Below are 16,694 nucleotides of genomic sequence, written 5' to 3' on the forward strand. Positions count from 1 at the left end.
GCTGAGGCATAGGCCTCCATCTGGGCCCGAGTCCCCCCCACACCCGGAAAGGGCGGATAGAGGGGGGACGACCGTCGGGAGCGCACGTCCAGAAAGTTCCAGGAACCAGAGCCCCGGAGAAAAGAAGAAGGTGAGGTTGATGACCTGAGCGACAAGCGCCTCAACTTACCAAGTGGAGAACTACGGCTACGTACTCCAGAGGATGATCGACGGTGGAACCAGACAGTAGAGGGACCTGCAGTCGACAACGAGGCCGGGGGACAAGACGACTCCGACCGGGACAGCCGTGCCGAGAGAAGCTTCATACGGCGCTCCCGCCAAGACTTCAGTTTCAGACATTGGCAGGCATCACAGTCCGTGGAGTCATGGTGCTCGCTCAGCCACCACATACAAATAACATGCCGGTCCGTGGCGAACATCTGCCGCAAACAAGAATTACAAGATTTGAAGCCCGAAGGCATCGCACACTGCTCCCGACGCGAAGCGTCGAAAAGGAGACCTGAAAACAGGCCAGAGGAGCTCACACCAGATCCGCGTTGCATGCGGAAAAGAAGGAAACTGACATCAGCACGCCGGGAGGGACTTATATGACCTCGCTGACATCACGTACGAAGATGACGTCAGGGCGGGGTCATGTGGCGCTGTCCCCCGGCACGCAGAGTTGGTGCTGCAAAAAAATTCCGGATCCAGTCTCACGCCTGGGGATATTCTAAGTTAAGCAATCTGCGGCTAGATGTCTCTATCAGATCCTAGCTGCAAAGGATAGCAGAGCGCTGTACAGCCGGAAAAGAAACCCACAAGGACAATCATGCAGACATCCAGGTATGTTAACAAAGAGAACAATGAGCACATACATCTTCAAAAGACATCTGAAATGTGATATCAGAATAGGGTTCACTAGGTGACTATTAGTGGTACAGGATAGGATGTTAAAAAGATTAGGAAGACTTGGATTTCTGCAGCTTTTCTATACTGCACCAGCGAAGGAGTAAGGATGAGGGGCAAAGGGGAATTCAAAGTCTTGGCCCATATCCCAGTGAAAGCTAGGTGGTGTTTGCTTTCTCTCTAAGCTATTGATTTACAGCCTGGTTAGGGATGTGCTGGCAGGAGGGCAGGCACACCAGGCAGGTTGTGTTTAGATACACGATAATAAAGTAGTCGCTGAAGATACAGTGTGACTTTTTCATGTCTCTGCCAGTTTTCTTAAAAATCTGAAACCCCACAACACACTTGATGAAAGCTTGGCAGTACAACAACATGTGGCAGCCGAAAGGGGACCTAGTTTGCCTATTTAAAATTTTCAACATGGCTACTCCGAACTTAACCGCCTAGTAAGAGCTGCTAAATAGTACAACAAGCCAAGAATATACAGATGTCCATCAAAATCCCACTATTGTAGCAGAGTTCTGTCATATGCTTGGTTAAACATTGTATCACATAATGAACTGCAAGAGAAAATGGAACAAATTTTCTGGGGGGGGGTGTCTTCCTTATATATTTATTGATTTTTATTTGGGGGTGTTGTCGTCTGATGCATTTAATGAGGAAGAAAAGTACAGCACTGTACCATAATATAAGGCCAATGAAGATCATTAATTTTACTTACATAAGCATAAATACAATAAAATAGCTGTGCAGATGAATGTTGAGTGTATCTACCCAAAATTCAAGAAAAAATTGATTGTCTTCAAAGGTCGCCCAGAAGGTTCTATTGTGAATAAGATTCACAAATGTAACTTTTCCTTTAATTATTCTTTTATTCTACTTAACTTATCTCTTTATTTACATCACATTCTAGTCTCCTTAATGTATTTCTTGAATTACATCACATTCCAGTGTGTGATTTAGTTATTGGCATTTTCAGACAAGCCTAATTTATTTCTTGAATTACATCACATTTCAGTGTGTGATTTTTGTTGTTGACATTTCCAGATCAGCCAACATGTCTTTTGCCCCATATGAGGCTGTATGGCCTGGTGCTTTCTCAAGGCTCATAAATATATAAGTTAAATCCTCCAGTTAGGTGAGATCCATCACAGGCTCAATCCCATTTCTCATTCAATATCTCTGCCCAAAATGGAGGAGAATATTATGTGATTAAATCCAAGAGATAAATTAAGGAGAATAAAAGGACAATTAAAAGAAAAAGTTACATTTGTCTATCTTACTCACAAACGAACCTTCTGTGCGACTATACAAGACATCAACTTTTATCTTGGATTTTGGGGAGAAAAACTCAACATTCATTAGCAAATTTTAGAACTATAACTTGGCTCTCACCTCAAGAGTGGACAATTGATAAAGGGCATTATACAACCAGGCAGGAGCATCGGGCCACATTTTTTTGTCACAATAAAATAGATGTAGCATTTCAGTTTACCTGCCATGGATGTATGAAGTGTGTCCCCAGTGTTAATGGCCATAAAAGTGCCTGTTCCCATGGTGAGCTTAACGTTTCCAACGTCAAAACAGCATTCTCCAAACATAGCCGACTGCTGGTCGGCTACCTATAGAACAAATGGTGCAAGAGTTCAGCCACACTTTAGGTACAGCTTCTTTGCATATGTAACAACATTCATACTTAACAATCAAGTTTGCAAAGAAAAGTTCCTCCAAAATATCTTTTAAAAATCTTGAAATTAAAGTTTTATCATGGTGCCACATTCTTCCACAAACAAAGCAAGAGGTCAAGTTCACATAGCAATGTATATGTGCATATGAGTGTTGGTAGAGAGCCAGAGTGCAAAACACGGGTGTGACCTCAGGTAGCTACAATTATGGTGCCAAAGTGCGAGCAAGATTATAGCACAATGTTTTTGTCTGTAATGGAGTAAGGACATTCTACACACATGCAGTAAGGGGGCCAAACACACACACAAGTCAAATGATCTATAACCTACCCAACAAGTTATGTCATACTGCCCCAAAGCATCAATCAATGAGGATTTATAAAGCGTGGCTAATCACCAGATGGAGTATCCAGGCGCTTGCAGGTCCCAGAAATCTATTCAAACAGCCAGGTCTTGAGGCCCGTTTGAAATTGCGGAAGTGAGTTGATGGTCCAGGGGTGCGTGGGGAGGCTGTTCCGGGTCTTTGCTGCACTGTAGGAGGAGAGTCCTCCACTTTTGCTTCGGTAGATGCAGGGAGAATGGACAAGTGAAAGGGAGGCAGAGCGTAGTCTTCTGGATGGTTGGTGTAAGTTCAGGCGGTGGTTAATGTAGGCAGGTTTTAGGTTGTGTAGAGCTTGTGTGTGTGGGTCAGCAGCTTGAATTTGCATCTCTTCTGTATGGGGAGCCAGTTGTGTTCAACTGCAGGCAGTTGTTCTACATCCAGTCTGCGTCATTTGTCATGCACCTGTGGAGGTTGGTTCGTGTCGTGGTGGGGTCGTCGGTGAGTGAGAGGATGAGCTGGGTGTTGTCTGCATAGGAAACATGTTGAGACCGTAGGATCTGACGATGTTGGCCAGCGGGGTCACATATGCGATGAAAAGCGGGAGACTGAGGAATGAACTCTGGGGCACACCACAGGTGATCTCCTTGGATTCAGAGGTGGGAGGTGGATCTTCTGCGTTCTTCTGTTGAGAAAGGAGGTGATCCATCTGAGCGCATCCCCTTGGATGCCAATTTGTTGGAGTCTTTCAATTAGTGTGTGGCGGGATTTGGTGTCGAAGGCTTCTGAGGGGTCGTGGAGAATATCAAAGCTGCTGTTTCTCCTCGAACGAGGAGGGTTCAGATGTCGTCAGTGGCTGCAATCAGGGCGGTTTTGGTGCTTTGATTGCTCTGGAAGTCGGATTAGGAGGCATCGAGTAGCTGGTTCTGCTCCAGGCGTGTCAGGAGTTGACTGTTGAGGATCTTTTCCAATATCGTCTCTGGGAATAGAAGCAGGGAGATTGACTGGTAGTTTTTGAATTTGCTGGGGTCAGATTAGGAGGTGTTTTTTTCAGTAATGGTCTGCCTTCGGCCTGTTCCCAGGAATTGAGAAATATTGCGGTAGTGATAGAGGTGTTGAGTAGGGTGGTAAGTTCCAGGCAGATCCTTTATTTTCCGAGGGTGAAGAAGTGCTGAGGCGTGGGTCTGTGGGAGCTCCAGAGTGAATGGTTTTCATGGTGGAGGTGGTGTCCTGGTTGGGGAGGATTTTCCAGGTGGTCAGTATTTGGTTCGTGTTAGTTAGGGTGTTGGTGTATCTGTCGAGGGAGTGGGTAGGTGTGGGTTGCGGTTCGAAGTTTCTGTATATGGTTGCTATCTTGTCATGGAAGAAGTGGGAGAGGTTGTCGCACAGCTCCTGTGAGGTTGTGATGTTGTTTTCGCTGGCAGCTGGGTTGGAGAATTCCTTAACAATGTTGAAAGGCTTCTTGGTGTTGTTGGCTCTGGTTCTGCTGCGTGCAGCAAGGGTTTTTTTCTTTGTTGCTCTCAGTAGGCGGTGATAGAGTTTGAAAAATGTCTTGAAGGCTGCCCTGTCGGAGTTGTCCTTGATGGTGGGTCATCTCCTCTCCAACTGTTTGCTATCTCGTATTGCTGTTCTGAGTTCTTGGGTGTACCAGCTGGCCTTTTTGGAGGATTTTCTCTGGATGCTGCTCTTGATGGGGACGATGCTTTCTGCACAATTGTTGATTTCAGGTGTTGACATTTTTCACTCCCTGGAGTTGGTGGCAGTAGCAGGGTTGGAATTGTTGAGGGCATTCGCTCAGCTGATCCACCTAAGCGTGGGGAGCGTTGGTCATCTTGTGGGGGTGGTGCAGGGGCTGAAGAGGCTGAAATGGGTGATGGAGTGATCAGTGCATGTGAGTTCTGTGACATGGCTGTATTTGACACGGTTGCTGGAGGTGAAAATTGGATCCAGCGTGTGTCCTGTGGTGTGTTTAGGCTCGTGGACAATCTGGGTAAATACAAGGCTGCCCATACTGTCAAAGAGGTGTGCGGTGTTTATGTTGTTGGGGTCATCGATGTGGAAATTTAGGTCGCCGAGAAAGATGGAGTCCTCAGAGTCTAAGGCTAGGGGCGCAATTAAGTCTGCAATGGTGTTGCAGAAGCTGGACCGCTGGCCTGGGGGTTGATAAGCGAGGGTGTCTCTGATGGTGGTCTTGTCGTCCTTGTGGAACTTGAAGTTGAGATGTTCCATGGGTGTGGTGTTGGGGGTGGTGCACTGTATGGTCTCTTTGTGGATGTTGGCTGTTCCTCCTCCAGGCTTGTTGGTGCGGTCCTTGTGAGTGATTTTATATATGCCCGGGGTTGCTGTGGCAATGTCTGGGGCGGATGTGGGGATGAGCTGGGTCTTAGTGAGGAAGACTTAGGGGTCGATTCCAATCTCGGTTGGAAGGGCTCCGAATCGGATTCGGAATTGCGTAAACCGATCCGGAGCCCTTGTTTCTGACTGAATCGCTCAAAGTTCCAACGACCAACACGATGCCTGGAAAGCCTTAGCGCTGACCGATTCGGTTCCAAAAGGCATTCGGAGAGATGGAACCTACTGCAGCCGATTTGTACAGCTCTATGGACTAAGTTTTCTGAGCAAGCAAGTACGATGAGCGATTCGGACAGCCTTCCCGATTTGGTTTGCCCAGATCGAAAAGGCTTCCAGAATCTGTCATTTTGTGCCTTGTAGTAGGCCCCCATTCACCCGGGGCCTTCCAAATTGGTCACATGGGGGTACCCATGGGTCCCCTCTTCCCAACCATGCACAATGTGGCAGGCACCATGGGGTGCCCGCAACAGTGTGCATGATTATCCCCAACCACCCCTTTTGTTAGTGCGAGCCTGTGTACACGTTCGGTATACAGGCTCCCATTGAAGTCAATGGGAGTCCAACCAAATCATATCAGGATGAATTTCCCTTCATTTTCTTTCAGTATTTTAATTACAGTTGCGCATAACATCTATTTCTGGAGATCTATTGACTTGTCTAGCTTGATAAACAACTAAAGAAAACGTCGAAATGGCCAATCAGTTAAAGTGGTTGATTTATTTTAATAAGAATGCTTTACAATATCAGATTATATATTGTGGTATTATTAAACGGATGGACATGTAATGTGAATTATATGAAGTTTTTTTAAACAGAAAATAAATTATATATATAAAAAAGGCCATCATAACATCAGGGAGCAAACTTCAACTTTAGCATACCTGCCACATGCTCGGTATGTGGGTCTAAAATATTTATCTGTTTGCAGCCTGCCTATGTTTGGTATTTACAAGTCTAATGTGTGATTTTGCCATGTGCAGTTAAAAAATAGCACAGGCAAGGTTGAGAAAGAAAATGTTGTTTTATTTGTTGCATTGCAGTACAGCAGATTTGGCGTATGTATTGGAAAACAGTAAATCTAACCTACCTGAATTAAATGGAAAAAACAGGCTTCGATTAACTACTCACACCTCCTATGGGAAAATTTGAAATCAAGGACGCTGAAGATACTCAAAGGGTGCTGCGGATGACATGCAAAGGGGGTGAGTCGGTCCTGGTCACAGGGTCAACATCCCACAAAGTCCTCTTGGTGCTGACAGAAGCCCATGCACCACAATCCTACCGATCGCCCTACATTATGGTCACAGACCAATCCTTCCTGGGCTCAAAACACATACTCTGGGGGTCTCAGCTGCACTTCAATGACACTCCTGGGTTCAGCGCACTTGAGTGCAACTTTGAGTGTCAGGTCCAGGTATCTGGTGCTGCATGGCAGAGTTTGGTGGGAGGTTGAAGATTTGGACTACCAACTTGACCCAGCAGACTTCTCAGCAGTTGTGTTCCTGTGCTGTGAGCAGGAGCCTAGCTGACTGACCCTTGGAGTCGCTTGACTTTGACTGGACTCTAGAGAAGACTTCTCTTTGAGCAGGACACAACAGGCACAGTCCAACTCCTTTATTAGCCATCAGGTTCAACAGGTGCAGTCCACGGTGGTATAGTCTTTATTTGCGGACAGTCCTCTTTCGGTCCTTCTCCAATCCAGCCGAGATCAGAGTCTGGAGCGTCAGGGGTGCCTTACTTATTATGCTCAGAAAATGCACTTAGGCTACTAAGTTCCCTCCCACCCGATGACCACTTCAGGCGAAGTGTGGTATCCAGGTATTCCAGGATGCACCATTCTGCCTACTTCCAATATGGAAGGACCCCTCTCCAGGCGTGTGGAGCTTCCTAGTGCAACCCAGAGGTGTGGCTCCCAAGGGGGCTACACACCCTGGAAAACCAGTTTGGCAACTCGTTTCCCCTTTCCTGTCCCTAGTGCCAGTCTGTGTGCTCAAACAATGGAGCTGACCCTCTCCCAACTGTTCCCCCATTTGCCCTTCGCCTTTAAAGCTTGCCTTTAGGGAGAACATCTGTGTTGCTCTCTGCATGGGGGCAGTTATGTGTTATGTTATGTGATGTTAATAAGCTTTTAAAGCACACTTCTACCCAAAGGTGTCCTGATGCTAGCCGATGCCTAACTGGTTCCCAGAAAAAAGGCTATTGGGTAAACAGCCAAGTTTTGAGCCCCCTCCTGAAGGAGAGGACCTCGGTATCATTCCGGAGATGTGATGGCAGATTGTTCCAAGCTTTAGCAGCACCGACGATGAAACTTCTGCCGCCCCAGGTGGCTATTTTAACTCGAGGGACGACCACTTGCTTTGCCTTTGCGGATCGCAATGTTCTCCCAGGGACATATCATTGAAGACGTTTCCTCAAATATTCAGGGCCCCTCAAGTAACACCACCTCCAGTGGCAGGCCTCTATTGTTATCTTCCCTGGAAGTTATCACTTCTCCCCAGGAGAGCAGAAAGCTGTCTGTAGGACAGACCCAGAGTACACTAGTAAATGGCCACTGGAAACCCTGGGCAACTAAAGTGGTAACTTCTAAAGTTGCACTTTGCCCACTAGTGACATTAATTTCAATGTAACCATTTTATCGGATATAATGCACCGATTCTTTTGATACCATACAGTACCTACTTTATTAGTCCCATTCAGTAGTTTGCAGGGCTGCGGTATAAGCCTGTAACTCTGTACTTTCCAGTGGGGCTGTTAGCCTTTCCACAGTAAAAGCGAGAATTTGGGGTTTTACTTCTGGAACATGTAAAAGTACATGTTCCACTTTTTAACATAAAGCAACCTGATTTAGGGCCTTTTAGGACTATCTTAGCGGTGACTTACATTTATTAAAGAGTCCTGGGGCACAGTTTGAGCAGTCTCTGCCAAGCACGTGCAACAACAAAAACACTTCAGATATAGGTCGCACAGCCCTAATTTTCCATTCAATGCTCAAGCGTCTTCTCCCTCGTTCCCCTTTGTTTTTATTAACACCACAGTGCAGTGATGAAACAAGATAACAACACAATTCACAACAGATAATGAAGAATAAGTGTTGAAATTAAACAGGAATCAAAGTAGGATGAACTGTAGATTTAATGTCCAGCACAGCATTCACAACTTCTCTGTAACAGGTCCAGGTCAGAACTGCCTTACAGCCTTTTACACCTTCTAGAATACAGAGTCCTATTAGAATCATAACATGGTGTGAAGGCAGGCATCTGAAGAACCTCATGATGTCATGCAAGCAGATATAAATAAATAAATAGGAGGCAAGATACAGAATGTAACAATAAGCTACATGATAAACACACACTCTTCCATCCAAAGCACTACCATGGAGTAGCATGCTGAGGGCCTGAATTAGAGATTGGCAGATGGGTACTCGGTCACAAACATGATGGATATCCCGTCCGCCAAATACAAGTGCATTATATGCTAAAGTAGTATGGCATATATTGGAAGCATTTTCTTGCTGTGTGTGCATGGCATAGACTGCTGAAAACATGCAGCAATGAGCTTGGAATAGCGTACTTAGAGCCGGATTTAGAATTTGGCGGGTAGGTACTCTTTCAAGTTTATGACAGTGTTCCTGTTGCCAAACTCTAAATCAGGCTCGAAGGCCACAAATATACTTTGGCGCCCTGTAATGAGTATGACGTTTTACATAAACACAAATTCATAAAATATATCAGCACAAAAAATAAAAAACCCCAACTGACACCGGATGACAGAGTTCTATGTGTGTACATGTACTAATTTCTTTAGGCTTATGATCTTTAAGTTTCAATAAACTGTTTCAAAACCATGGTTGTTTGGCGCTTGTATTATATCTGGCAGGTCATTCATAGTTGAAGGCCACAGGTGAGACTGAAATTAACATTACCCAGAGTTAAATTAATTTATAGAGTTTGCTGGCTTGAAAAAATGTTCCTTAAATATTTATAGATAATTTTAACACACTTAATGGATCTTATATATTTTCCTGGAGAAGGCTCCATATTAAACATGAAACACATCAAGATATTATAATTTGTGAGTATACAGTTGAGGATTGGACATTTGCTGGAAAAAATCCATTCCGAGTGCCCCAATGCAGGCAGGCCTGATTCAGCCCTGTTGGTTGTGGTGGTAAAAATGTAGATATTATAGCTAACAATCAGAGTCTTCTTATTTGATTAGTAATTATTATTTGTTTTTACATAACTCTTCAAATCACATGTTTGTCATTTCTCCGTGCTTCAAACAATAGGTCTTGGAATGACTCAATTTAATGGCCCTCAATTTAGTAACTCCAATAGGATTGCCGGATGCTTTGGCTTGTCTATGGGTACAAACTCGATAAATTCAGCAATGATGGTCTTTCAAGAAATAACCAATAACCGCGTCTCTACTTTTCATGATGCATGTCTTATGGTGTCAGTGCGGCCCTTGGCTTCAGATTTAGTGAGCCAGGCGTACACGCAGTGCTTGTTCTGATCATAGCGGCTTTCCCAGTGCAAAGAGGGTGTGCTCCCAAGTGAGTAACTTTTGCTCTAACAGTAACTTTCTTCTTAGTAAATAACTAAAGTGGTGGAGGTCCAGGGACTGGCTCATGATTGAAATTCTGGGGACTGATTCAGTCCGGGGACTGATACTGCATGAAAGTCAGTGGAACACCTTGGTGGTGGTGGTGGTGGGGATTCAGTGTTGAGGGCACTCCAACTCTTTGCCTAGTGTCCTTAGCTACAGACTTCTGACTCGCATCACTGAGTTTGTCCTTTGGTCTGCTTTTGTTCAGGTGGGTGCGTTGCGATTGCAGGTTGCGGAGAGCGTGCAAGGGTACCGCCTCAGACTTATCCAATCAGTACACCATTAGACTAAGAGGATACATACAAAACAGACATACTGTATTCTAAGTTGGGTGAGGGACACCACCCTCCTTATGCAAACCAGGAAAGACTTACAGGGGCACTGCTTCAGATTTATCCAATCAGTACACCAGTAGACTAAGAGAAATCCTTCACAATTTACATACTGCAATCCAAATAGGGTGAAGGACACCACCCTCCTTAGGGAAACTAGGAAAGACAACCTTGAATATTCCCCTGGCAGCAAGATAAGCAGAGCTGTGTGTCACAGTACGAGCACTGGCAGGAAAAAGTAGCTAGGCCGGCATGAAATAAAGAGATTTTAACACAGGGCGACCCTTACCTGATCAGGTTCTTGAAGGTATACGGAGAAATTTACTAAAATAAGCAAACTTAACATGAACTGTATGAAGCTTGATAGGGCGGATTTAGTATAAACTGCAGCAAACTTCCCAGCCTTGTGATCACTGTGCACTATCAAAATGCTTCACCAATGACTCAAATTTCAGTGTCAGAAATATTACCTAGGGATTCTAAAAATGCTCATAGCACAAATAGGCATGACCTGAAAGAGGGTTTGTGGGGCAGACTGAGAAACAAAAAATTGAGGGTGGAAAGGGGATCCAGGATACAAGAGGTGAAACATAGAAGACAAATAAAAAGCAGAAAATTGAACAGGTATGCCAGAAATGTGAAGGAGAAGGGGCTGGATGTGATGGCGCAGGAAAAGACAGGAAGACACAAAACAGCATTTTATATGGTTACGGTGAGCAGGAGGGAGGAACAGTGGAAGCAGAGACAGAAAGTGTGATGTGAAAAGAGGTTGAAGCAGACCTGCCAATTTCTAAAAACGTTTCACTGTGGGAGAAGAGAGGGCAAAGCCTTGGAAAGGAGCAGGGTTTTGTGTTGAATACTTCTACCCTCCCTTGGACACCTTCCAAAAACAAAAAAACAAAAAAAAGAAGCCTCTGAGGCTGCTGTCAATGTGTCCAGTGGAGGTCTCAAAACCTGCAATGGACACCAGCTTCACAGAGCACCAAACAGGAGCTGGAAAACTCCACCAAGCAGGGTTTCCAGCTCAACTTGTCTTCTACCATGTGATATCGGCTCTTCACAGGGAGACCAGATGAAGAGTGCCAATGTTGTGCGATACATACACCATAGCACCGTGCAAGCTGGTAGGTCTGGTAAAGGGGATTTAAATTGAGGGTACACAGGTCTCCCCACTGTAGGAGGGTTTTTGTTTTTTGCTATATTATATATATAATTATATATATATAATTAAAATCATAAACAAGATCATACAATTCATAAAGTTTAAAAAAGCATATAAGAGGAATTTAAAAAGATTTGTCATACATCTAATTCAACCGCTAAACATCTTGTCATTAGTCCTTCGGTTTCCTTAGCTTTCCTTCCCAAGTATGTTAGTAGGTGTGCCACATTAAAATAATAAATGAACAGGAATGGCTAGTCGGGACTGATTATTTCCCTAATGTGCAAAGTGCAAAATGGCCATACAAGTAACTTGGATTCATATACATAGGTCGCTATAGATGGTTAAGTGCATTATACAGGGCTGGGACGGGTATTTATCCGGTACTAGATGGACCATGGTTTTCCCCCCTATAAAAGTGCAGGTATACAGAACTATGCGTCATTAAAATGTCAGGTTTAAACAAATTGATTACTTGAGCCGGGCGGGATAGGAAACCAGCTAGTTACAACAGTCCCTTGCCGCCTGCTGTTCGTTAAAAAATTACCTATTCAAGAGACGTTTAGCTTAAAAGCCAAGAATTCATGATGTTCTACAGTTAGAATTGGGAACCCCCACCAGATTACCCATCGTCCACCCTATATACTGATCATTAAAAAAAAAAAATTCAATAACTGGGTTAGTCTACTGTTCAACATTGTTTTGCACAGGTCCATGGACTCCACCAGAGAAGGCCGACAGGACCTAATTCTCCGGTCGAGGAACTCCTGTCTTAATAGAGATCTTCGTTGGGGCATCAGCATAGGACAAATGCATACAATGTAGAGCAAATTCTTGTTCCCCGGGTGGCATAAACTGCAGGACCGTTCTTCTCCAAAGCCAACTATCCTCCATTTTGGAATAAGGTCCAGGGTGGGTATCTCTCCAAATCTTAAGGCAAGAAAAAACTGTTTGGTCTTTTGGTGGAAGGGCGCAGCCAGCAGGGATGATTCTCTTAAAATAGAATATGATTTCAGCACCAGCCACCCATGGCGGTGCCTAGACAGGCTTTCCTTATCAGCTGTCCAGCTTTGCAGTCTGGTTGATTTATTTACCAGTTTCTTGAAGGTTTGCCCAGAAATATTCGAAATCCACAAATCTCCCAATTCCATCAACCTAATACTATTTTCTAAATGTTTCTTGTAAAGGCCATTTCCCCATTGTAAGTTAATTTCAGACCAGACTAAATTGGCCAGGGTGTTTTTGCTGCTCCTTGGAGATTATAACAAAGCTTTATGAACGCCGCCGGCCTAGCGAGAGTCTGTTTTGTGAGTAAAAATTCTAGCCTGAGCTGTGTAGGCGAGGCTGACATAGGGAGCCTAAAGGTTTGTTTATAAGCGCTTATCAATAGTTTGTCTAGCAAAGGCGCCTCATCACCCAGCATTATCTCTGATCCATATGTGAGGGTTGGCAACAGTTTAGTTTTCATGACTGTTCCCATAGGTTTAAGATTGTGGCCGTGAATGGATCCGGCCAGTGACGACAAGCCGTAATTAAGGGCCTGTACTTTTGCTCTTATCGCCTTCTTTTGAGAAATAAAGGAGCCATTTGCGTCTATTTTCACTCCTAAGTGTACATAGAGTTTAACCTCCTCAATTCTATTTCCCTTGATAAACCATTTTTGATTTTTCTTGGAGGCACGATTACATACCATCACACTCATTTTAGAAATATTTATTTCCAGGCCGGAGTTTTCAATATAGGTTCCGAGGGAATTAAGCAGCCTTTGAAAGCCTATTCGAGTGTTGCTAAACAATACCAGATCGTCAGCATAGAGGATGTGCATTGTTTGTTCTCCTCCTGTGCTTGGTGCATGGGCCTTCTGTTCATCAAGATCTGTGGAGAGGTCTGGCAAGAATAAATTAAAATGGAGGGAGGGCTAGAACACAGTCCTGTTTTACACCAGTTGTTGTTTGCACCTTCTGTGATACGTACGAAACGCCTACTACTGTAAGAGGGGTACACTGGCATTTCCTGGTGCAAAATTGGTTGATGGAAAGAAGCCCACTACTCAAATAAGACAGACACTGCTGTAGTATTTTCCCCATGGAGTTGATAAACTAACTGATATTTACACAGTTACCCTAAGATGCACACAAGACAAGCACAATCCCTCTCAGGCAGGAGCCTTTTATGCGCCGTGAAGCTTTTTGGGAGATTACTGGTGCTGAGCGGCGATTGTGCCAAAAATGCTTAGAGGGAAATGGAAGCCATCTTATCATGCCTTTATGGCTAAATGGGGGCCAAAGTACCCATCCTCACTTGGGAAGATGTAGCTGGTTTAGTTGTATTGGAAAAAAAAAATCTGATCAAGCAATGGAAACCCTCCTCTTCATGTTTCGCAGAGTCACTCCCCGTCTCTGCTCTCCATTACAGGTCAGACCCCATGTCCCCCAGTCCAAGAGCTTAGATAAGCCAGATGAGGGAGGAACCATTTATTTATTTATTTGTGGGTTTGTAACGCGCCGGAATCACACCCGAAGGTGTATCTCCGCGCAGTGCTGTGGGAGGAAACAGGTCTAGGCAGGCGCTAATACTGAAATAAGGTTGTCTTAAGACTTTTCCTGAAGGCTAGATGACTAGAGCACTGTCTAAGGGAGAGGGGGAGGTTGTTCCACAGACGCGGACCCATAACAGAAAGAGCACGTCCTCCCTGTCTGGTCTTGTTATGACGGGGAATCTGTAGTAACAGCTGGTTACTGGACCGTAAATTGCGAGGGGGGTGATGATGAAAAAATTTTTCGGCCAGATAGAGCGGCCCTAAGTTATGGAGACTCTTGTGCACCACACAGCAGGTCTTAAATTCCACCCGTCTCCGGATAGGAAGCCAGTGGAGCAGTTTGAGAAGGGGCAGAGATGGTGTTCTGGGGGGGGCATTTGTCACCAGGCGTGCTGCGGTGTTCTGCACCACTTGAAGTTTGTTGAGCACTCCTTCATTGGCCGCTAAAAGTAGACCATTGCAATAGTCGAGGCGACTCAATACGAGGGCCTGGACCAAGGTCTTCCTTGTGCTGTCAGGGAGAAGGGGGAACACTTTCCGGAGGAGGCTGATGATATGGAAACAAGACCCCACCGTGGTGTTGGCATGATGTACAAGATTGAGGTCATGGTCCAGACGGACCCCCAGATTTTTCACCACCTGTTTGGGGGAAGGGGCCTCTCCCAAACTTGTAGGCCACCAGTCAGGGGTCCACAGAATTTTTGCTTCCCCGAACAGCATGACTTCCGACTTCCCCACATTGCACTGGAGAAAGTTCATGGCCATCCAGCCGGCGACCGCAGTCATGCCATTCGAGAAAGCTTGCCTTATCTCCGGGGTAAAGGTTTTAAAGGTAAACAACAGCTGTGTATCATCAGCGTATGAAATGGGTGAAAACCCAAAAGACCTCATAGTACCTGCTAAGGAGGAGACATAAACGTTAAATAACGTAGGGCTGAGACAGGAGCCCTGCGGGACTCCTCTGGTGATTTTGGTGGAGATGGAACTGAAGGCGCCCATGTTAACCTGCTGGGTACGATCTGCAAGGAAGCTGGTGAACCACGCCAGGGCAGATTTCTCTATGCCGATCTCCTTTAATCTTGTTAGGAGAATGGTATGGGATATGGTGTCGAATGCTGCGGACAAGTCCAACAGCACCAACACCACAGATAGACCCCTGTCCAGAGACATACGTATAGTATCCGTGACAGAAAGAAGAGCCGTCTCGGTACTATACCTAGGTCTGAACCCTGACTGAGAGTGGTCCAAACAGCCGGTCTGCTCTATGTAACTGGAGAGATTGAGATTAACGTGTTTCTCCATTATTTTGCCGACAAACGGCAGAAGGGAGATAGGCCTCAGGTTGGTCATATCCGACCAGGGAATGGAGGTGTTTTTCCTTATGGGCTTAACCAGGGCCTTTTTCCACTCCAGAGGGACCAATCCTTCAGAGAGGGAACGATTAATCACCATCTGAATGGTGGGACTCAGAGCATTCCCTATAAGATGCATCACTCGGGCGGGAACAAGGTCCGCCGGGCTGCCCGATTTAATCGTCCCAATCAGTGAGTTGACATCATCCAGACTGATCTCGGGGATAGCGGACAGTACCGGAGGGCCAAGGCCAACTGTTCCGAGTTGAGGGCTCGGCGAAGAATCCTTAATATCGACCAAAGTGGTGGCTTGAGCAATATTTTGGTAGATAGTGTCGATTTTATTTGCAAAAAACCCAGCAGTATCATCGCACAATTGTTGGGACACCGTCTCTGGGCTGTCGCACGCGATGGGGTTAGTAAAGGTTCGAAGAACCTGATACAATATTTTAGGGTCATTACCTGCCTCAGATAATTGGAAAACAATATGGGTTTTGCGGGCAGCTCTGATATTTCTATGGTAGGATCTCAAAGCAGAGTGATAGCGGGATTTATCTACTACACTATGGGAGATCCTCCAGGCCTTCTCCAACTTCCTACATGCTTTCTTTTCTGCACGCAGTGAGTCGGAGTACCATGGTTCCTGCCTGCGGTTATACCGCTGATTACAAAGTCTTAGAGGGGCAATGAGATTAACAGCAGTGTTCAAGGCAACATTGTATTTGGAGAGGGCCGTGTCGGGAGTATCCAAGGGAGAGAAGTCCGGGGAGATAAAAACATCTTTAAACGTTTCTGTGGACACCTTGTGCCACTGCCTACGCCATAAAGGGAGGAGAGCAGGTTGGGGACGTTCCTCTGTAAGGGTAGGGAGGGAGAAGCTTATCAAAAAATGGTCGGTCCACTCCACCTGTGTGGGAGGGTAACAGGTCAGAGTGTGTGAATTAGACAGGATAAGGTCAAGAGTGTGACCAGCACGATGAGTAGGGTCCTGGTTACACTGTTTGAAGCCCAGAGTTGCTAGATCAGCCAGCAAGGTATGGGCTTCAGCATTATGGTGCCTGGGAGTGGAAAGCTTGCAATGCTTTAGGCCTGAGCCAATGAAAAGACAGTTGTGTTGGTGCAGACACTATCTACTGAGGATTTGTAGTTACTGCTGGAATGGAAACCAGATGGAAGCGGGGAAAGCAAGCACCTGGAGTAGGAAGCAGTGGAGGATTCTGGAGCCAGAAGTGAAAGAACCCAAGCCCCCGTTGTAAGACTCCCCATAGTTAATTAAAAAAAAGAACTCCTTAACATGAATAAAACTCCTTTGCATAAATCTCAATGCCATCAGCAACTTTGCTTCCCCTTCAATATACCTCAGACTTGAGAGGAAGCCTCTATGGGATTGGTAGGAGTGCACCTGTATTGAACAGGTGTATGAGAGGGGTAAAAGTCCCTGTATCCCCCAGTCATGATTA

General features: G+C 45.3%; 1 protein-coding gene across 3 annotated transcripts in view; it reads right to left on the minus strand.

The window, feature by feature from the left end:
- The window catches only part of GK5 (glycerol kinase 5), a 239,707-nt gene that overhangs the window by 49,274 nt on the left and 173,739 nt on the right, over window positions 1-16,694 (minus strand). For all 3 annotated transcript variants that reach the window (XM_086943711.1, XM_086943710.1, XM_086943709.1), the window contains one exon: window positions 2,381-2,507. In XM_086943711.1, coding sequence (XP_086799837.1) covers window positions 2,381-2,507 — 127 coding nt within the window. The remainder of the gene's footprint in view (window positions 1-2,380; window positions 2,508-16,694) is intronic.

Source organism: Lissotriton vulgaris, chromosome 11 (genome assembly GCF_964263255.1).
Source record: "Lissotriton vulgaris chromosome 11, aLisVul1.2, whole genome shotgun sequence".
NCBI lineage: Eukaryota > Metazoa > Chordata > Amphibia > Caudata > Salamandridae > Lissotriton > Lissotriton vulgaris.